The following is a 21,801-nucleotide window of genomic DNA, read 5'->3' on the forward strand; positions in this document are numbered from 1 at the left end:
GTATTGGGTTAAACAAAATATAGTATTAAAACCGATTTCACCCTCTTCATTTTGCCTTTTTTTTTTTTTTAAATGTGGCTACTAGACAATTTAAAATTACACACGTAGCTCACATTTGCAGCTGTCATTAATTTATATTACATAGCCCTGGTTACCATTTCTACTCACAGTGGTCTACAGATCAATAGCTTTGGCATCTCCTGGGAGTTAGTTAGAAATGCAAGAACTTCCCTGGTGGTCCAGTGGCTAAGACTCCATTTTCCCAATGCAGGGGGCCTGGGTTCAATCCCTGGTTGAGGAACTAGATCCCACATGTTGCAACTATGGCCTGGCACAGCCAAATAAATAAATATTTTTAAAAAGGAGTAAGAAAGACAAGTCCTTGGGTCCTATCCCAGACCTACTACATCAAACTTTGTATTTGCACAAGCTCTCCAAATAATTGTAAGCACATTGATGTTTGAGAGGCATTGCCTTAGAGTCCACTGCCTTTCTGGGGAAGAATATCAAGGCTAAGTCTTATTGTTTGGGGTTTGCATTGCATACAATTTTCAAGATGAAATTTAGATTAAAAAAATGTTTGAGTTATAGTCCTATATGTGTATATAGTTATATTTGTTTCTTCCTTTTATTTAAATTGTGGTTTTAAAAGACAAACACAAAATTATAATAACTAGCTTTAATGTATAGTTCAGTAGTCACTTGTGTCATTATTGAAACAAATCTCCAAAACTTTTTCATCTTGAAAAATTGAACCTCTGTACCCTTTAAACAACAGCTCCATTTCCACCTCTATAACCACTGTTCTGTTTTCTGTTTCACTGAGTTTGACTCATAGATGGAATCAGAGAATATGTGTCCATCAGTAACTGCCTTATTGCACCATGTTATAGCATTTGACAGAATTTCCTTCTCTTTCTGTTTGTTTATTCTTCTATAAAAGCGATCAACCTTTAAGTGCATAACAGAGTTTACATCCACTTCTATTCTAGAATAACCTCTTATTGAGCCGTGACTGGGTTTCTACAGTTGTAAGATTGAGGGAAGAAAAAACTAGATCCCTAAGGGTCTTACTTGAGCCAGTGAGCTAACCTTTGGGGGCACGTAACGTCTAGGTTTTCACATGGCTCAAGCTGCTCCCCTTCATAGACAAGCAGATTTACTGCCGCATGTACAACAGGAGGTTTGTACCTCAGAAAAACTACTTAGCCTCACCTCCTCCCCATAAGCATGTGGTAAATCATACTTCTGTCAGGATTTGTGTGCAGACACTTTAAATCTTTCCTAGAACCAGGTGAGTAATTTGCCCTGAATTTCATTTTTATTGAGCCTTTTCATTTTGCAGGCAGATTGGCCCAAGGACATTGGTATGGTCTGAGAAAGAGCAGGTGGAAAAGTCTGCTTACGAATTTTCTGAGGTTGGTCATAAAGTTACCCTTTTTAAAATAATAGTGATAGAAAGTAGATTTAAGATTTTGAGTATGAAATGAATGGTTTTAAGTAATGTGGTAAAAGAGTCAAATAGTGTATCTTATTTTATATGAGTTTGCAGTTGATGCTTTTTTGGGGTATCATTTTCATTTAAAATAGCATCATTAACTCATAGCCTTCATAGAAAGCAATGTGTACTTTTAAGAAATTTATGATGGCAATGATTAAGATGTACAAATATATATGCATTCATTTTCCAGACTGAATCTATGCTTAAAATTGCAGAAGATCTGGGAGGCCCATATATTTGGGGGCAGTATGACCTATTGGTCCTGCCGCCATCCTTTCCCTATGGCGGCATGGAAAACCCTTGCCTCACTTTTGTAACTCCTACTCTGCTGGTAAGTGTAAAAGTTTCTTCATCTAAAGTTGAATTTGCTTCAAACATAAACCTATATAAGAAGAAACTTCAGCTCCTAATAATTTTTTTAAAGTCTTCTATTTATGTAATCTTTGTTTCTGACTTTATTGTTTCTTGTAGTTACTATCATCATATCAACTTCTAACTTGGCCATTTGGGAGAAAATAATATAGGTTCAAGGTGCTTTGGAATGCTGGGACTGGAAGGTTGTGTAATAACAGTCTATTGATGGATTGTGTATCCAGAGAAAGAAACATTTACAGTTGGCATGTAGGTTCTGGTTAAAAGCAAAACAAAACTCCATTTACCATGACTAGGGAAGAATTAGCCCATAGTATATAGCTATATTTTATATGCCTTTGTAAGCTACTTTAAATCCTTCCTAAAACCAAGTGAGTAATGGATTGGCAACTAAATAAATAAAACACACCATAGTAGACACAGGACACTACAAAATTTTCTTAAATATACTGTGGGTTTTAAGGAGAGAATGAAAGAAAATTAGGGTACATTAAAAAAAATGGAAGAGGAGAAATGTTTCTGGGAAATTAGAGACAAGTATACTGGCCTCTTGGTACTGGGGAAATTCCCAAGATTAAGGAGAGAAAGAATAATGCTATTTTTAGTCCTGCATTTTTAAAAAATTTCCTCAATACATGTTGCTTTTGAACTATTTGGAGTACAATAGCAGAAATACAGTGAACCATAAATGCCAGACTTATGTCTTGACATAGGCTGTCATTTAGATATAGTCTGTAATTTGATTTCTGAAATACTAAGGTAATTTTCTTTATTTTTTTAGGCTGGTGACAAGTCACTCTCCAATGTAAGTTAAAATGTATTATCTTGTTTCAAGACATTACTACATTGTTGTTGTTTTTTCTGAACCCTTCCAACTTTATTTTTTTAATTAATTTATTTTTTAATTGAAGGATAATTTATTTACAGAATTTTGTTGTTTTCTGTCAACCCTCAACAGGTATCAGCCATATACTACGCTCTTAATTGCCTTAGATTTAAGAACATTTTATGGTTTGATCTCTTGATATATTTATGAAATATTATTTAATGGAGTAATGTATCTATTTAGTATTTTTAAAATAATGTTGAATTTCCATTTTTTAAACTCTACAATACTTTATGTTTGGCTGAATTGTTTTTTTTTTTTGCTGAACTGAATAATTCCTTGAATATCTCAGCTAATGTTAAAAAAACTGAAAATGTAGGGAAAAAATGAAATAAATTGAACAACATGGAATTGAAAAAAGTAGAATGCTTACATAATGAATTATTTTAGATTAAGATAATCACTTCCTCTATTTCCTTTAGGTTATAGCACATGAAATATCTCATAGTTGGACAGGAAATCTAGTGACCAACAAAACTTGGGATCACTTTTGGTAAGATTTATTATTATTCCTTCTTTATTGGTTCTTGTTTTTTATTTCTTTCCCTGCCTTCCACGTCTCTGGATTGTGTGTATATCTTTGTTATCATCTCTTAACAGGGTTTTTTTCTTTAATTCTGTAATATTTGGCACAGTGTCAGATAGAATAGAAGTTTCCAGCTGATGCTATTTAGTTCGTGGTGTGGTCACATTTTAACACAGGGACACATAAAACCAGAGCCATAGCTTTACTTCCCACACTGCCACCTTCTGGGCTGGGCTTCCCATTGCTCTGAACTGAATGCAAGGAAGCCACGCAGAGTAGTCTGCTTAGAGTGGAGTATTCACACTTTACAATTGCTTTGCTCTGTAGAAACACCAAAAAGAAAAGATCTTGTTGATCACGTGCCTTTTTTCCTCAGCCATGCCAGTGTTTTTATTCTTCAATTTTTTTCAGGTTAAATGAAGGACATACCGTATACTTGGAACGCCACATTTGTGGACGACTGTTTGGTGAAAAGTTTAGACATTTTCACGCTCTGGGTGGATGGGGAGAACTCCAGAATTCGGTAAATGAGTCATACTTCTAAAAGCATCCATCCCAGGTTGTGTAAGTCAAACTCAAAGATTCAGTTTGTAAGGCAGCTTTACTTTGCACTGTACTAAATGGCAATAAGAAAGTCATTTTTACCAGTATGGGAAAGCAAGCGGATGCTGGTATTATGTTCTCTTGTTACATGTTAATCCTTATCCTGTGTATGGTGGTGTTCATGACTAGTCGGATCTTACTGGGGCTTTGCAATGAATATATTCAATGAGTTTGAATTTTATTTGGTGTATTTATGTCATTTTTAAATGCTCTCTCCTGAGAGCTGAATTTGCTAACCAGGCACTGAAACATTGTTCTAGTCTAGGCAAGAAATATTACAGAATCTTACACTAGTAGCCATTCCATTAATTGATTTCCAGAAATGTGTGCTAACATATCCTATAATTACCACTCTCTAAATTCTCCTAAAATTTAGATTCCCCTAAAGTTACGACACTGAGTAAAGTAACACTTCCTTACTGGCTTGTCTGCAAGGTGGTAACCAGACTTCATATTTGAACTTTTCTCTGTGTCCCACAGATAAAGACTTTTGGGGAGACCCATCCTTTCACCAAACTCGTGGTTGACCTGACGAACGTAGACCCTGACGTGGCATATTCTTCAGTTCCCTATGAGAAGGGCTTTGCTTTACTCTTTTACCTTGAACAGCTTCTTGGAGGACCAGGCAAGTAGTTGGCATTTTCTGATTTTTTTTCAAGAGTAATAAAGTTTTTAACGATTGTTTTTTCTCTGTCTTATCCTTCCAGTTCATTCTTTATGTAGCTGCTAAAGAAATCGATATCATTTTCTGACATTACCTCTCTATTTGAAACCTTGGATAGCCCCTGAATTCTGAATTGTACTGCTTCGCTTCAAAGGAAAAAAAAACCTCTTCAATATTTTAAAAATTAGGAAAATAGCTTGTGCTCATTGAAAACAGTTAATGTGGTATAGAAGGTTATAGGGGTGACAAGTGAGAGTCCCTCAGTTTAGTGTATATGGCTCCAGATCTTTTTCTCAGTGTAAATGAACAGACAAATAAGTACATATACTTTTTTTAAATACAGAAAATGGATCATACTATATATTTGTCCTATATTTTTTTACATTTGTTTTTTAATTCAACAATGGTTCACATGTATCTTTCCATAATAGAATTTACAAATCTAGCTTATGCTTTTTAATAACAATTGTATGGAGTTTATGTAACCTTCCCCATTGATGAGCATTTAAAAGTACTCTCTTTTGGAAAAGAATATGAAAAAAAATATATGTATACACACACAGATATGTATAATTGAATCACTCTGCTGTATACCTAAAACTAATACAACATTGTAAATCAATGATACCTCAATTAAAAAAATAAAAACTTATGATTAAATAAATAACTGTACTCTCTTTTGGACTTTGACTTGATAGACTTTGAATTCCCTTCCTCATCTGGATCCATCCTGCCTGTCCAATTTGATTTTCCTCCTCTCTAGTCATACTCGGATCATTGCTTTTAGAATTTATATTGTGTATTCCTTTTCTGTGTCTTATGTCATCCTCTTATCTCTAATTAGGATTTCTTTTCTCCCTTCCACCAAATTACATATGTTCTTCAAGGTACAACTTAAATTCTACCTCTACTTTTGAACATTTTGACATTATTCTATCCTTGTAGCCCTCTCTGCTTTTCCTTTTCTCTGAATGTTCTCTGCTGTTTAGTACAATGTGCCAAAAAAATATATTAACTAATTATTTATCTATTAATTGACTTTTTCTTTTTTTTCTTCTTTTTAAAACACCTTAGAGGTTTTCCTAGGATTCTTAAAGGCTTATGTTGAGAAATTTTCCTACAAGAGCATAACTACTGATAACTGGAAGGATTTCTTGTATTCCCACTTTAAAGATAAGGTTGGATTTTAAGAGTTTTCTTATTTTGCATGCCTAATCTGTCTTTATTTAAAAGCTATTTGTTAGGCCGATTTGAGTTGCCTGATAGTGGTACTGGCCAAGAATTTAAGACTTAGTCTTTCATTGAATGTTTTCCTATTTAAAATGTGGTCTCAACAGGATGAACTAATGTGTAGAATTTTCCTATATCAGAGCAATCTGCAATAATATGTTCAGAGATTTGTGTGTGTACTTGATTTTCCTATTTATTTAAAAGAATACTGCCGATTAATATACATTTATTTCAGAGAGACTTAAAAATTATCTTGCACATCAGTGTAGACAGAATTATACATTTGAGGACCTAAAAATCTGTTTTAGATTTTTTTTTTTTTTTTTTTCAATAGAAAAGACTGTTCTGTAGCAAACTGCGTGTGCCTTCTCTTCTCAGGTTGATATTCTCAATCAAGTGGATTGGAACACCTGGCTGTACTCTCCTGGACTGCCCCCTGTAAAACCCAAGTAAGTGCTTACATTCTAAAGCTTTCCTTCTCATGCTCTGGAATCCTAGAGCTCCTCAAAGTATCTGAAAGAGTTTTATGCCTTCCTTAAGCTATTACTAGTTTGTAATAAGAGCTGAGTTCTTAGGTGTTAGAACCTTAACCCTGGGGTCAAAAAAGTAATTTCCGTAATGTTATAAATATAAATTAGTTCAAGTCCTTGCAGGTATTTACTGAGAGGGCTTCTCTGGTGTCTCAGTGGTAAAGAACCTGCCTGCCAATGCAGGAGATGCGGGTTTGATCCCTGGGTCGGGAAGATTCCCCTGGAGAAGGAAATGGCAACCCACTCCAGTATTCTTGCCTGGGAAATCCCATGGACAGAGGAGCCTGTCAGGCTACAGTCTATGGAGTTGCAAAGAGTCGGACCTGACACAGCAACTAAACAACAACAGTTATTTAGTGCCTCCTTTCTGCACAAAGATGGTGAGAGATACAGAAAAGAATATTACCCTTTTCTTGAAAACCTTTGCAGTAAGAAAAATAACACAAAAGCCTTATGTTCATTATTACAACAGTGTCATAAATTACCATCCCCACTTCCAGAGGAGGTATATTAGGCTTAGCTAGAGTAAAGGGTCTTGTCAAAGGTTGCACAGGAGATAATGAGAGTTGAGATTTAAACTTTGGTTGCCATCAACCCATTATATTGCCTTTTACACAAAGCACACTCCTTAAAGCAGGGGCCTGAACCCTGGTCTTCCAAGAGTCCTGTTCAGAGATGCTGACTGTTCCGTGTTGCAGCCAGGAACTTGCTGTTCCCTCTACCTGAGTACTCTTTACCCAGTTAATTCCAGTCTCAACTCAAGAACCGTTTTCTCATGGGAGCACTCCTTGACCTCTCTAACTAGGTCAAGCCTCCCATTTTGGGTTTCTCGGTGCTGTGGATCACTTCTTCACAGTTGTTGCCACAATTGTAATCTTAAATTTATTTGTGTAATTATTAAGTCTTTCTCCTTCACTCCACTGAAGCACCAGGAGAACAGGGCTCATACCTGGGTCACTCGTTACTTTTCTTAGGACCTTGCCCTAAGAAAGGGTTGCTTCGCCTGCCTGGGCTAATCCTTATTTAATTTTTTTTTTTACATTGAGAAGGAAGTTTCAGGCACCAAGAAACAGACCAGCTGAAGATTTTTTTTTTACTGTCCTGCTGTTTCTTATGAAATCAGTACTAAGTCATGTTCTGCTGCTGCTGCTGCTGCTGCTAAGTCACTTCAGTCGTGTCCGACTCTGTGCGACCCCATAGACGGCAGCCCACCAGGCTCCCCCGTCCCTGGGATTCTCCAGGCAAGAACACTGGAGTGGGTTGCCATTTCCTTCTCCAATGCATGAAAGTGAAAAGTGAAAGTGAAGTCGCTCAGTCGTGTCCGACTCTGTGACCCCCATGGACTGCAGCCTGCCAGGCTCCTCCATCCATGGGATTTTCCAGGCAAGAGTACTGGAGTGGGGTGCCATTGCCTTCTCTGAAGTCATGTTCTAATTGAAGGTAATTTACATTCTGAGCAGTCAAGGACCTCTGGTCCCACTTTGGGCTCGAGGGCAGTCAAAAGGTCCTGCCCACTGCCCACAGCCTAACTACTTCATGAAAATAAACTGGCAGCTTAATTCAGAAAAGATCACTGCTGGGAACTCTCTGGTGGCACAGTGGTTAAGACTGCATGCTCTCACTGCTAAGGGCCCAGGTTCAATTCCTCATCAGGAAATTAAAATCCCACAAGCCATGGGGCCACAAAACAAAATGCAAACAAAAAGGTCACTGCTTTGACCCTTTTATTATCTTGCCCCATGGCACAAAGTCTGAAAGCAAGTTCTGTGGTCACTTCTAATCAAAACTTACCTCATTTAGGCCCTGCAGGACAGGTACACCTCTGTGTTCTAACAGCAACATTTCAGGTCAAGCAAGCATGACTTACAGACAAAGAGAGATGTTTTACAAGAATTTCACACACATTACATGGTCTTTTCCATTGTTGCAAAATGCATGATTTGTTTTCCAAGCTGAGAACGCATAAACCTTAACATAAGTTGCTTTGCTTAATGGTCAGGGTTCGTTAATTCTGCTTTCTTCTGAAGACAGAAGAACAAAATCACAAGATTTCGGAGTCTCCCAAGGGAGTCACTATTATTTCCCCATCATCTAGGACAGTGCCTATCACACAGCGGTTACTGGCAGATCTGGTGGATGATTAGATGGGTGGAACCATGGGAGGTAAAATCCACGACGGCAAGGACCTTGTGGTATTTGCCATGTTGTCCTGTGTACCCGCAGCTGCTCCTGCCATCAGAAAACACTACATATGCTCAGCCCAGCCCCTTCAGCACATACTGCTGAAGCGTGTGACAGTCTCTGCTATGAGGTTTTGGCATTCTCTCCAATGCATAATCCAGTGTTGGGGCTTCCCTGGTGGTCCAGTGGTTAAGAATCTGCTTGGCAGGGCAAGGGACAGCGATTTGACCCCACACGCCTCAGGGCAAGTAAGCCAGTCACCACAACTACTGAACCCAAGCTCTAGAGCTTGTGCTCCACAACAAGAGAAGCCACTACACTGAGAAGCCTGCATACCGCAGTGAGAAGACCGCACGCAACAGTGAAGAGTAGCCCCTGCTCGCTACAGTGAGAGCAAGCCCTCGCGTAGCAACAAAGACCCAGCACAGACAATAATAAAAAACAAAATAATCCAGTGTTTCATGAAATTGGTATCTACTTGGATTTCTGTGTTCTTAGAGGATATCAGTCATATTTAAATCAGGTAGAAGATTTCCTATTGCCATCCCTCTGGGGTTATTTTCAAAAGAACTTTGAGATTTAGGTATGTTCTATAATTTCAGAATGGCATTGATGCAAAAGCATGTGGCTTTGTATAAAATATAAGCTCTAATATTTTTTCATTGTTGCAGTTATGATATGACCCTGACAAATGCTTGCATTTCCTTGAGTCAAAGATGGATCACTGTGAGTAGTAATGTATGGTTTTTGCCTCCTTTTTGAATTGTACAAATATGTCTCTACTCAATGAAGTAGGGGAGTGGTGCTTTACTTATGAACTCATGTGCTCGGAAAGGCTATTCATTCAGTCTGGTTTGTCCAAAATAACATATACCAGCCCCTAGTGTGTAAAGTTAAATTTGAGGGGAAAACAGATGGATGTTGATGGTATTGGTTCTGATTTTTCTTGATCTTAAAAGGGAAAGGGGAATATAGGCCTCTTAGGGGAAAGGAAATGATTTTTGGGAACGATGAATATAGGGGCCCTTAGAAGAAGAGATAGGGAGGCACAGTTTCCCCCAAAGTCTAGGACTGGAGTGTAAGAGAGGAGCAGAAAGCTCCAGGTATTAGGAGAACCAAGGGAAAGCCAGCAAAAGGAAAAGAAACCAAATCAGGAGTAAGGCAAATCAGGAAAACAGAACGAGAAACCATGACAAAGATACTCTGGTTTTAAATAAAATATGAACATAAGAAAATATAAAATCCAACAGTTTCCTGTCAGAGCAGTGGCTGGCTACACATATGTACCTCCTCTGCCAGTATATGGCCCTCCGCATCTCATTCTTCTCTCCACCCACCTGGCCCTGCCTTGTAGCCATGACCGTGAACTGTGGTTTTATCTTTCCCCTGCTCTTTATGTTTTTACCACTAATGAGTATATCCTCGATAGTTTAAATTTGCATGTTTTTAAGCAAAGAATGAGATCTGTAACTTCTAATATTGAGGTCAGTTTCTAAAAAGGGAAGAAGTTCTGATATTAAGGGCATTTTGAAGGGGAGGAAGCTGTAAAATAATGTTTCTATACAAAGATGTATATGCATACATTAAATTTTCTGGAGGGATATACAAGGAACTATTAATGTAGGTTTCTGAGGAGTGGGACTTAGAGACAGGGAGCAAAAGCAGAGGAATTTTTCATTTGGTCCTATTTGATTTTTTTTCCAAACCTTTGCATATATTTCTTTTAAAAGAAACCCTAGTTTAAAATAATTTGAAACTGTTTTAAAAGATTCTAGAAATACCCATTTTGATAAGCTTTATTAATATTCCTTAATCATTTCCTCAAAGATAAATCACAGTGAATCCTAAATTGAAAAGTACAGAAGGACTTTTTTTTCCTTAGACAATTTCCAAGATTTAAGCAGGGGAAAATAGAATATGTGGAGATGAAGGGAAAGATCTGTTTGTGGACTTATGTGTTCCTTAGTGTGGTATTTTAAAGAATATGTAATATGGTTTTTTACCCACATTTTTGAATTGCCTGTAAATTACCTGCCGTGTATTTTGCAGTGTTTCTTTACTTTGGAAATCTATATAATGCAAATGGCAGAGGATGTCAAAAGTTTCCTCCACTCTTAACAATCTAATTTTTCTTAAGTAATATAGATCTAGGAATCATATCAGCTCTTTAACTTACACTGATGCCATCTCAGAATGATTTAAAATAGCTAATGCTTAATTTTTTTATAATTGTATGTCTCCTTGTATTTCTCTTTCTTAACTTTTATGTCAGATAAACCAATACATTTTGTTGAGTTGTACATGAATGTAAATAATCAGGCAACATTTATTTCAGGCCAAAGATGATGATTTAAATTCATTCAGCTCAGCAGACCTAAAAGACTTCTCTTCCCATCAAGTGAATGAATTTTTAGCACAGATGCTCCAGAGTGTAAGTACTAGCTCAAAATATTAGAAATTAAAATGGGCATAAAGGCACGGCATAGGAAAAGTATTAATGTGGAAACTAACAGAAAAAAATGATTTGTTAAAATTCATTTGTTTACTTAAAAACATTTGTTGATTGAATGCCTGCTGTTTAATACAGTGCTGAATATAAAAGTATGTAAGAAAGAAATATCCCGTGTCCTCAAAAAGTTTATAAGCTACTAGGAACAGTCACACATGCAAAATTTAGCAGTAAAAGGAATTTTAGGTGTCATTTGTGAAAAAAGGGAAGAAGGATTCCCTTCCAACCGGGGTAATCAGGAAGGATTTGGGGGGACTGGGGATTGATCTGAGCAGAACAGAGTCAGCAGGGAGGTAGAAATTCAAGTCGGACGGAGCAGAACATGACAGAGCGTGGCCGGTGCTGCAAGAGGAGGAAGCTGTGGGTTTGGGAAAGCGGTTAATGGAGCGAACACGAGAAAGACTGCTGGGACCCGATGTGACAAGTCTTGAATGTCAAGCTAGGAATGTTAGATGTGATTCTAGATAGGAGCTAAGGATTTCACATTTTTAACGATGAGTCATCTGGTGGTTCAGATGGTAAAGTGTCTGCCTGCAATGCGGGAGACCTGGGTTCGATTCCTGGGTTGGAAAGATCCCATGAAGAAGGAAATGGCAATCCACTCCAGCACTCTTGCCTGGAAAATCCCATGGACGGAGGAGCCTGATAAGGCTACAGTCCATGGGGTCGCAAAGAGTTGGACACGACTGAGCGACTTCACTTTCACTTTCATCTGATGCAGTGGTGATTATAACGATGAGTCATCTGATGCAATGGTGATTATGACGACTATTCCTCTAATGCTGGGGAGGCTGGATGGAATGAGGAACGCTGGCAGTGAAGTTAGTTGGGAGACTCGAAGGAGCCCAGGACAGGAGGGAGGGAGCTGGTGGGAAGGGAAAGAACAGGACAAGGAGAAGGAGATCACAGGATGGAGCGAGGGGTTTGGGGACTCACTGGATTAGAGGTTAACAGGAAGAAGTCCAGGCAGACTTGAAGGTTTCAAAGCCAGGGGATTAAATGAATATGCACAGCTGAGAGGAGATACTGTATGTTGAGTGGGACACAGTGAGGTCTTTCTTATTATAAGACAGGTCCTTAGACCTAAGAGTTTAGGTCTAAGGACCTTGAGAGGGATGGAGACTTTTGAACAGAATTTCCTGTGGAATCGATACAAGATGAGGAATAGCATTTTACAGCAACAGGGGCTTTAGAGCATTTTTTAGTGCGTGAAGCCGTCATCACACACTTCTGTAGCCCCTCCTGCCCTGTCTCCTGGAACTGTGAAAAGAGAAATGATGGGGTGACTGGGGAGCAGGCACATCAAACACTGGAGAGGAAGGGCACTGAGGATGAGACTGTAACCAGCTAGCCAGCCTGGCTTGACTTGGAGCTGAGTTGAACTGAAATGATTTGGGAAGGGTCTCGCAGTCAGTGAGAGCAGAGATGGTTAATGAGTGGGAGTGAGGTTCTGTAAGAAAAAGTCATGGCTGGAGCAGAGAGTTACCGACTACCTCATGGTTCCTCAGCCTGCATCATGCAGGCACCACAGACTCTCCGCTTGACCAAACTGAACTCTTCTTTCTCTCCTTCATCCAAACTTGTTCTCCCTTTAGGGCGGGTTAACCTGGGCACAGGGGCTTCCTAGATGGCACAATGGTAAAGAAACCACCTGCCAGTGCAGGAAATGGAAGAGATGTGGGTTCGATCCCTGGGTTGGGAAGATTCCCTGGAGTAGGAAAGGGCAACCCGTTCCAGTATTCTTGCCTGGAAAATTCCACAGACAGAGGAGCCCAGTGGGCTATAGTCTGTGAGGTTGCAAAGAGTCAGACATGACTGAGTGCTCTCTCACACACACAACTTGGTCACAAGAGTTGATGAACCCCCTGAAACTGTACACATAAGTTTGTGTTTATATATGTACTTTCCCCTTAAGGAAAGGGTACATATTAGTCATCAGATTCTGAAAAGGGTCTGTAAGATAAAAATTTAAAAACTGCTATTTTGTAGGGATATAGATGATTTAAAAGGGATTTCAGAGGAAACATACAAAGATAACACTGGGGGAACTCAGTGAGGGAAAAAAATTAACTGTGATTGAATCTGGAGAATAGAATAAATTTAAGATATGTAAAGTATAAGGAAGAACTTGAAAGATTCTGGAAAGGGTCTGAAAGTTAGTATTTATACACATCCAAAAGTCTCAAGAGAGTACTTCTCATTTAATTCTCCATGTATCTTGCAAATTAAATTAACCCTTGGCTCATAGTGCTTCCCTGGTGGCTCAAACGGTAAAGGATCTGCCTGCAGTGCAGGAGACCTGGGTGAGGAAGATCCCCTGGAGAAGGAAATGGCTACCCACTCCAGTATTCTTGCCTGGAGAATTCTATGGAGGCTGGTGGGCTACACTCCGTGCGGTCACAAAGAGTTGGACACGACTGAGTGACTGACACTTTGCCTCCTAGCAGGACATCCATATTCAGAATAAGTTTGCACAAAATTTATCTTAGTGTGCATTTGTTTATTTTTATCTAACTAATTGCTATATTATACACTTGAGGATTTTAATCTGGCTAAGAATTTCTCTCCCACTCCTTTCTTCCAAGGAATCCTGTTGAAATGATACATTATACTTCTTTATTTTGCTCTAGGCACCTCTTCCATTGGGGCACATAAAGCGAATGCAAGAGGTGTACAACTTCAATGCCATTAACAATTCTGAAATACGATTCAGGTACATCATTTTAACTTGTCTCTGTGGAAGAAAGTAGAAAACTAGTTTAACAGATAGAGAAAGGGGAAGCAGCATGTGAGACATACTTGAGTCTCAAGAAATCCTTGTTAAATTCACTGCATTTATATACACAGTTATAGTGGTCTTTAAGGAATAGTTGCAGTGTCTGTAATATGATCATATTAGTTTTTGTTAGAATTCTCTGTAAGCTTTTGCCTTTAAAAAAAAATTAGAATTAAGGATCCAGTGGTAAATCAGCACTCTTCCACAACTAACCAAATGGGCTCTGAAATGGGAACAGTCAGAAATCTTTGATTCTGTCCATCTTTCTTAATTTAAATTTGGTAGTATAAGCCTGAATCAAAGTTTAATTCCTTCAGAAATCGCATATGTTAGGCCCATGAGCACCTACATAATCCAAATTCTAAAACATGATATTTTTCAAGAACACACTTTTCTTCCTTCTCTTCTCCAATTATTGAACGATATATATAAGGATTTGAGATTCTCAGAATAAGGACATAATACAAAGTGGTGTGCAGTGCAGCTATAATGGGATTACTTGTCATTACAAAAGTTTTCAGATCTGCCTGTCATATCCTGTTTCCACCTCATTTCCCACCCCACACCCCCTAAAATCCTCCTTTTAGATGGTTACGGCTCTGCATTCAATCGAAATGGGAGGAAGCAATTCCTTTGGCTCTAAAAATGGCAACTGAACAAGGAAGGATGAAGTTTACACGGCCCTTATTCAAGTAAGAACCAAGTCTCCCTGTGCTTTGACTTTACATTAAGAATGGGAAAGAAAAATCTTTTTTTTTTTTTTTTAAGAAAAATCTTAAACAGATATTTTTGTTGTTACTATAATACTTTGTAAAGTGCAATCTAAAAATGATATTTTAAAATTTGTTAAAGATATAATTTTGGAATAGGAGTTAACACTTCTAAATGTTTTAAATTTGAGATGATTTCATTAGCTTTTTAAGAAGATTATCTGTTATGGGCCAGCCAAATAGGATTAGATGCTGCTGAAAAGGAAATAAATTGAAGGCAATCTTATATACACAGGAAGATCTTTAAAATCAAGTAGAAGATCATTAGTGAGTAGGGAAGCACAAGAAAAAAGTGTCTGAAGTTAAATGCAAGAAGGATCAAGCAGGTAAAGCCAAACCTATTTAATTCAAATGTTGCAATTAGGTAGAAGAATAGGTTGCTTGACATTTAATAAAGGAATGCTTGGTAAAATTGAAAAAAGTTGTTATCTTGCCCACAAGATAACAATTTAAAAATACCTCAGTGAAATTATTTTGACTATGAATTTGACAGGAATTCTGAAAACATATAACCTGGCATATCTATTATTAATCTGTTTGCTTTGCAAGCATAATAAAATTTGCCAAAACAAGTCGACAAGTCATTATCTTTTTTTTTTTTTTTTTTTCAACACAGGGACCTTGCTGCCTTTGACAAGTCCCGTGATCAAGCCATCCGTACCTACCAGGAGCACAAGGCGTCCATGCACCCTGTGACTGCCATGCTTGTGGGGAAGGATTTAAAAGTGGATTAAGGACCTGCCCATTGCTGATGTCAGATATTTCTCTTTTTAAAATCAAATTCATAAAAAAATACAACGCTTCAGCTCACATTGTAACTAAAAATGTCTTTTTAGTTTTGGCTTTTTATTGTTTTGTCAGTGATTTTTTTTTTTTTTTCATAAATAAAGCTGAGCTACCTCCCCCTGTTGCAGCCCTGGTGGCGTGTTCTTTGTACAGTGAATTTTAGCAAAGCTTAACCTTTTGATTTATAAATGTCAGGTTTTTCAATTATTTCATATTCATTTTCTCCCTATATGAAGCGACTTAGCAGCAGCAGCAGCAGCATGGTCACAAGATAGACATATCAACATATTATTATTTACCTCTTATTTTAAGCTCTCTAATTTGAGTCTTCTGCACACCAAAAATTCAGCATAATTAAGATTTTTCTTTTTAAATAAACTTACACATGAATACTTGGTTAGATTTGCTCATCACCCAGCTGGTGGACATAGGATCAACTCCCTTACCAAAAGTGTATAAACTGGGGGGAGCACTCTGCTCCCCATACCTGGATCCCCTGCTGGCCTGTTCTCCTGTCTGTTAGGGTCAGATGGTCAACCTGAATACCCTGCTTCTTCCCTCAGGTATACCTGACAATCTATTCAACCTGCCTCATTTCCTTAGTGATCAGCAAACATTCTCCACCAACAAACAGCATACAACACAGAGAAAGAAAGAATTAAAAACAATACAACAACTTGATCCAAGTGAGAGAGTAACAACGTACCCCCATGAATGTAATGAAGTGCCCTAAGGTGCCTCAGCACAGAGCTTGGAAACCACTGTTATATTAATTAGGATGCTTTGATCGTAAGTGACAGCAACCCCGATGAAAGGGGTTGGGATTATTTTAAGATAGGAAAAGGAAAAGGATTATTATTATATTATATATATAATATATATTATTATATTATTATTATTATTATTTTAAGAAAGGGAAAAGGATTATTTTAAGAACACAGGGTAAGGGGAGGTTATCAGCATCTGAGGATGGACAGAAGGGCCCTGACACCAGGACAGGAGAGACATCAATACTCTTATCTTCCATTTCTATTTGCAAACAGTTGGACACGACTGAGTGACTGAACTGAACTGGCCCACCTTGTATAGTCTGGCCACCCCTAGCTTTACTGTTGCAGATAGTTCTTACCATGTGGAGAGACTGTCCTAATTCCAAATTCCCACAGGTGAGACTCTGACCCAGGTTTGATCTGGCCATGTAAACTCGAGCAAAGACGAATGGTGTCTTGAAGGATAAATGTGGGTTGGGGTATATCATCATTAAATACCCTCCAAAAGTGCTAATGTAGTAAAAAGAGGGGGAAGGTCTTAAATTGAAGCAAACACCTTGACCCTTCTTGTAGTCCTGAGACCTCCCTGCTTTCACTCTCCCAAACAGTCCTCTCCCTTTGGGCATGTTTCTACACTGCAGTGCAATTCTGTTTTTCAAGCTCCTGCTCTCACTCATCTCCATGCCGGGACTATCAGAGGACAGAGTTCAGCTCAAATTCATGGGATATAATCACATTCTATGCGATTGTGTGCATGCTCAGTCACTCAGCTGTGTCTGACTCTTTGCAACACCATGGACTATAGCCTGCCAGGCTCCTCTGTCCATGGGATTCTCCAGGCAGGAATACTGGAGTTGCCATTTCCTCCTCCAAGGGGTCTTCCCAACCCCAGGGATAGAACATGCATCTCCTGCTTTGGCAGGCAAATTCTTTGCCATTGGGCCACCTGGGAAGCCCTAAGTGATTGGACTTGAGCAAATCCATGGACGCAGGTGATGCTTTAGGAGTCTTCCCTTGATCTATAAGCATACCCCATACTCTGAGCTAATATCATTGATTAGTGATACTGAACATGAATTGGGGCCAGGGATACAGGAGGGTGGTCTTGAAGGACGGGATGGAGGAGGTAGAGGGCGCTAAAGACAAATGTTCATAGGGATTTACCTGGAGCCAGTTCAGTGGCAGCTACGCTTATTCAGCTAATACACTTACTCAGCTCAATGTACATTTAACTCAGCTAATAAGTGTATGGCAATCCACTCCAGTATTCTTGCCTGGAGAATCCCAGGGACAGAGGAGCCTGGTGGGCTGCCGTCTATGGGGTCACACAGAGTCGGACATGACTGAAGCCACTTAGCAGCAGCAGCAGCAGCAATAAGTGTATGTAGAATGTCTTTGTACTCAGCAAATACACTTACTCAGCTCAACATACCCTTACTCAGCTAATAAGTGTACGTTGAATGTCTTTGTGCCAGGCTGGGTTCACACATAATTTCTGAGTGAACAAAAATAAGTAATTTCTGGGTGTGGAGAAAAGAGAATCATCCAACGTGGGAATGTACATTGGTGCAGCCACTGTGGAGAACAGTATGGAGGCTCCTCAGAAAACTAAGAACTTCCACATGATCCTGCAATCCCACTCCTGGGTATATATCCAGACAAAACTATTCAAAAAGATACATGCACCCCTGTGTTCACAGCAGCGCTGTTCACAATAGCCAAGACATGGAAACAATCTGATGTCCATCGACAGATGAATGGATAAAGATGTGGTACATATATACAGGCACTTCCCTGATGGCTCAGTCGGTAAAAAATCTGCCTACAATGCAGGAGACCTGGGTTCGATCCCTGGGTCAGGAAGATTCCCTGGAGAATGGAACGGCCACCCACTCCAGTATTCTTGCCTGGAGAATTCCATGGACAGAGGAGCCTGGCAGGCTACAGTCCATGGGGTCACAAAAAGTCAGACACAACTGAGCAAACTTTCACTTTCTTTCTTTCACATATATATATAGTAGAATACTACTTAGCCATAAAAAAGAACAAAATAATGCCATTTGCAACAGCATGGATGCAACTAGAGATTATCATACTAAGTGAAGTAAGTCCAAAAGAGAAAGATGAATACTATATGATGTCACTTACATGTGGAATCTAAAATATGATACAAATGAACCTATCCATGAAACAAACAGAATCACAGACATAGAGTACAGACGGGTGGTTGCTACTGGGGAGGTGGCTGGGGGAGAGAGGAGTGGGGGGCTGTGGTTGGCAGATGTAAGCTGTTACATATAGTATGGATAAACAAGGTCCTCCTGTATAGCACAGGGAACTATAGTCAATATACTGTGATAAACCATAATGGAAAGGACTATTTTAAAAAGAATGTATATATGTATATACAACTGAATCATGGTTGCTGTACAGCAATAATTAACACTGTAAATCAACTATCCTTCAATGAAAAAAAAATAACTTCTTTATAACGCTAAAGAAGAAGGAAAGCAGCCCAGAAAAGGGCCATTTACCCCCACTGAAGGTTTTAGGAGAAAGAAATGGCAACCCACTCCAGTGTTTTTGCCTGGAGAATCCCAGGGACAGAGGGGCTGCCGTCTATGGGGTTGCACAGAGTCGGACATGACTGAAGTGACTTAGCAGCAGCAGTTTAGCAGAAGGGTTTAGAGGATGCTTCCTGGAGAAGAGAAGGCCTAAAATGAGATTGAAGAAATAAGAAATATCTACTCCAGTACTCTTGCCTGGAAAATCCCATAGACAGAGGAGGCTGGTGGGCTGCAGTCCATGGGGTCGCTAAGAGTCGGACACGACTGAATGACTTCACTTTCACTTTTCACTTTCATGCATTGGAGAAGGCAACGGCAACCCACTCCAATGTTCTTGTCTGGAGAATCCCAGGGATGGGGGAGCCTGGTGGGCTGCCGTCTATGGGGTTGCACAGTCAGACACGACTGAAGCGACTTAGCAGCAGCAGCCAAGCAAAGAAAGATCACTCATGATGCAATGAAGATCTCGTGTGCCTCAGATAAGACACAATGTAGCCAAATAAATATTTTTTTAATATATTGTTTTAAAAAGTCTCAATGATAGTCATCATAATTTTGTAGCATTTCCATTGTACCAGGTGCTGCTCTAAGAGCTTTACATGTATGAACTCATTTAGTCCTCCCAAAAGCCCTTTGAAATAGGTACTACTATCATCTTCATTGTGTAGGTGAAGAAACTGAGGCCCAGAGAAGTCAAGTAACTTGCCCAGAGGTCACACAGTCAGGAAATGGCGGGGCCAGGATTTGAGCACGGGTAGGGATTCCCAGGTGGTGCTGGTGGTAAAGAACCTGCCTGACAATATAGGAAATGTGAGACCCAGGTTCTATCCCTGGGTTGGGAAGATCCCCTGGAGTAGGAAATGGCAATGCACCCTAGTATTCTTGCCTGAAGAATCCCATGGACAGAGGAGCCTGGTGGGCTCCATGGGGTCACAAAGAGTCAGACACAGCCACAGCGACTTAGCACATACAAGGCATAGATACTGCAAACACTGCAGTGAGGAAATTAGTCCCTTTGCTTTTGGATGAGGAAACACAGGCTGGTCAATAACTTACTGCTCCAGGATGATAAGTGGTGGAGCTGTGCCCCACCTATGGCTGTCTGAGCTGTTCACCTCCAGTCGACGGCGGCTTGTCACCCAGATGGTGACCTTTAGTTGTGAAGATGATCTCTAGAGGGACAGCTTCAGAAAACCTTAGTCGTGGTAAGGGCAAAGTTGCTCAACAGGTATTTGGGGAATAAACAAATGGACGAGGATTGCCACACTTCCTGGTGTGGAGAGCATTTTACAGTTGAGTAATTCCAGATAAAGACAGGAACATGGTGTTTATAAGCGGCCGGCAATGAAGGGACACAGACAGAAACCAGGGGAGGGAGGAATCAGAGCCCCTGCGGAGAGAGGTCAGCAGCAGGGCCCACAGGTGCCAGGACCCCCAGGCTGGAGACCCCAGGCCTGTCCGGTAGCAGACGTGGAGGGCAGGTAGCCGGCAGCGGCAACCCTCACTCTTGCTCCTCGCTCAGCGGCAAAAACTCAAATGGACACCGTGGGGCCCTCAATAAATATTTGTCCCCTGCGGGAATGAGTCAGGGAAAGGAAGGGGGGCGTGTTTGAAAGTCCATCCTAGGTCTGTGGACCACACCTCGGCAGTGACTCCCAATAAAGCTCTCCCTGCCCGCCCGGTGACTGTCACAGGTGAAGGAGCCATGCCCAGGTACACGGTGCACGTTCGAGGAGAGTGGCTCGCCGTGCCCTGCCAGGACGCGCAGCTCACCGTGGGCTGGCTGGGCCGGGAGGCTGTGCGGCGGTACATCAAGAACAAGCCCGACAATGGTGGCTTCGCCTCGGTGGACGACGCCCGCTTCCTCGTGCGCCGCTGCAAAGGCCTGGGCCTGCTGGACAATGAGGACCCACTGGACGTGGCCCTGGAGGACAATGAGTTCGTGGAAGTGGGTGAGTGGCTGGAGGGGAGGGGACGCAAAGCATGCAGCCGGGCATCGTCGGGAGAGACGGTCCCTGTCCTTCCTGTGTATAGGCGGTGTGTGCTCAGTCACTCAGTCCTGTCTGACTCTTTGCAACCCCATGGACTGTAGCCCGCCAGTTTCCTCTGTCCATAGGATTCTCCAGACACGAATACTGGAGTGGGTTGCCATGCCCTCCTCCAGAGGATCTACTCTGGTGAAAATGCATGCTGCCTGAGCATCTTAAATTCTCAAACACCCTTGTGAGGAAGGCAGTATTCTGATCTACCTTTTACAGTGAGGTAGCAGACTCAGAAAGGAGGAGAGTTACTTACTAATAGCAAAGACTACATCTGAACTCAAGACTGCAGGGCTAAAGACCTTTGCTTACCGGATCATTTTCAAAGTCCCTTTGCTCTTCAAAAGAACCTACCAGATAGGAGGCCAGTAGCATCATTTTAAAACCAAGTTAAATCAATTTAGTTTAACAAAACTGTCAAACACCAAGATAAATAGGTTTAAATATTAAATCTATTAAATGCATTGCAAATACTAAATATTAAAAGTATTATATATTGAAACAATAGATTTAAAACAAAATAAACAAAAGATTTAAAACAAAATGGAAGTGGAGACTGAATCTTGAACTTTCATTTAAACCTTTTCATGCATATTTACATCTCTGACTTTTTGCTGTCTGAAAGCATCTGAAGTTGTTTTAAAGCGGTCATTTCTATAGAACTTGAAGGTAATTGAAGAGCTCTTTTCTTGGTTTACTGGTAATGCCAAATGTGACTCTGGGTTATGATTCATAAGAGTATCTCTTGCACTCTTGTTTCAGTTATAGAAGGAGATGCTATGTCTCCCGACTTCATTCCCTCGCAGCCAGAAGGAGTTTACTTGTATCCTTTCCTGCAGGCTCCTTGGTCTGCTCTGGGGGCCCCTCCCACCACTGATGGGGCTGGGGGCTTTTCCATATTCCCCAGTATTATCCTTTACCTGACTTCAGATACAGCAAATACCGGGAACCCGAGAAGGTAAGTTTCAAACCACTTCCTTTCTGTTAAGAAAATTAAGTCCCTCCCTCTCCTCATTTAAGTGGGGGAGGGCTAGCAAAATTCATGAGCAAAACATAACCCATGAGGACAGGGCATTATCCAGCTCTGTGTA

At 40.2% G+C, this 21,801-nt stretch overlaps 2 protein-coding genes across 6 annotated transcripts in view; both read left to right on the forward strand.

The window, feature by feature from the left end:
• The window catches only part of LTA4H (leukotriene A4 hydrolase), a 30,874-nt gene extending 15,413 nt beyond the window's left edge, over positions 1 to 15,461 (forward strand). Inside the window, exons 7-19 of one of the 2 annotated variants that reach the window (XM_006073542.3) lie at positions 1,346 to 1,418; positions 1,692 to 1,832; positions 2,655 to 2,678; positions 3,182 to 3,252; positions 3,697 to 3,808; positions 4,369 to 4,513; positions 5,627 to 5,730; positions 6,161 to 6,231; positions 9,165 to 9,219; positions 10,829 to 10,924; positions 13,633 to 13,715; positions 14,366 to 14,470; positions 15,165 to 15,461. In XM_006073542.3, coding sequence (XP_006073604.2) covers positions 1,346 to 1,418; positions 1,692 to 1,832; positions 2,655 to 2,678; positions 3,182 to 3,252; positions 3,697 to 3,808; positions 4,369 to 4,513; positions 5,627 to 5,730; positions 6,161 to 6,231; positions 9,165 to 9,219; positions 10,829 to 10,924; positions 13,633 to 13,715; positions 14,366 to 14,470; positions 15,165 to 15,282 — 1,198 coding nt within the window. In that variant the 3' untranslated portion in view covers positions 15,283 to 15,461. The remainder of the gene's footprint in view (positions 1 to 1,345; positions 1,419 to 1,691; positions 1,833 to 2,654; positions 2,679 to 3,181; positions 3,253 to 3,696; positions 3,809 to 4,368; positions 4,514 to 5,626; positions 5,731 to 6,160; positions 6,232 to 9,164; positions 9,220 to 10,828; positions 10,925 to 13,632; positions 13,716 to 14,365; positions 14,471 to 15,164) is intronic. The other variant, XM_006073543.3, reaches the window with a different exon arrangement.
• A 4,526-nt stretch (positions 15,462 to 19,987) lies between these two features.
• Positions 19,988 to 21,801, forward strand: part of HAL (histidine ammonia-lyase) — a 34,119-nt gene continuing 32,305 nt past the window's right edge. Inside the window, exons 1-3 of one of the 4 annotated variants that reach the window (XM_044941478.2) lie at positions 19,988 to 20,623; positions 21,473 to 21,533; positions 21,641 to 21,668. In XM_044941478.2, the coding sequence (XP_044797413.1) occupies positions 20,377 to 20,623; positions 21,473 to 21,533; positions 21,641 to 21,668 (336 nt within the window). In that variant the 5' untranslated portion in view covers positions 19,988 to 20,376. The remainder of the gene's footprint in view (positions 20,624 to 21,472; positions 21,534 to 21,640; positions 21,669 to 21,801) is intronic. The other 3 variants (XM_044941476.2, XM_044941479.1, XM_044941477.2) reach the window with 3 other exon arrangements.

The sequence above is a fragment of the Bubalus bubalis genome, chromosome 4 (genome assembly GCF_019923935.1).
Source record: "Bubalus bubalis isolate 160015118507 breed Murrah chromosome 4, NDDB_SH_1, whole genome shotgun sequence".
Lineage (NCBI taxonomy): Eukaryota > Metazoa > Chordata > Mammalia > Artiodactyla > Bovidae > Bubalus > Bubalus bubalis.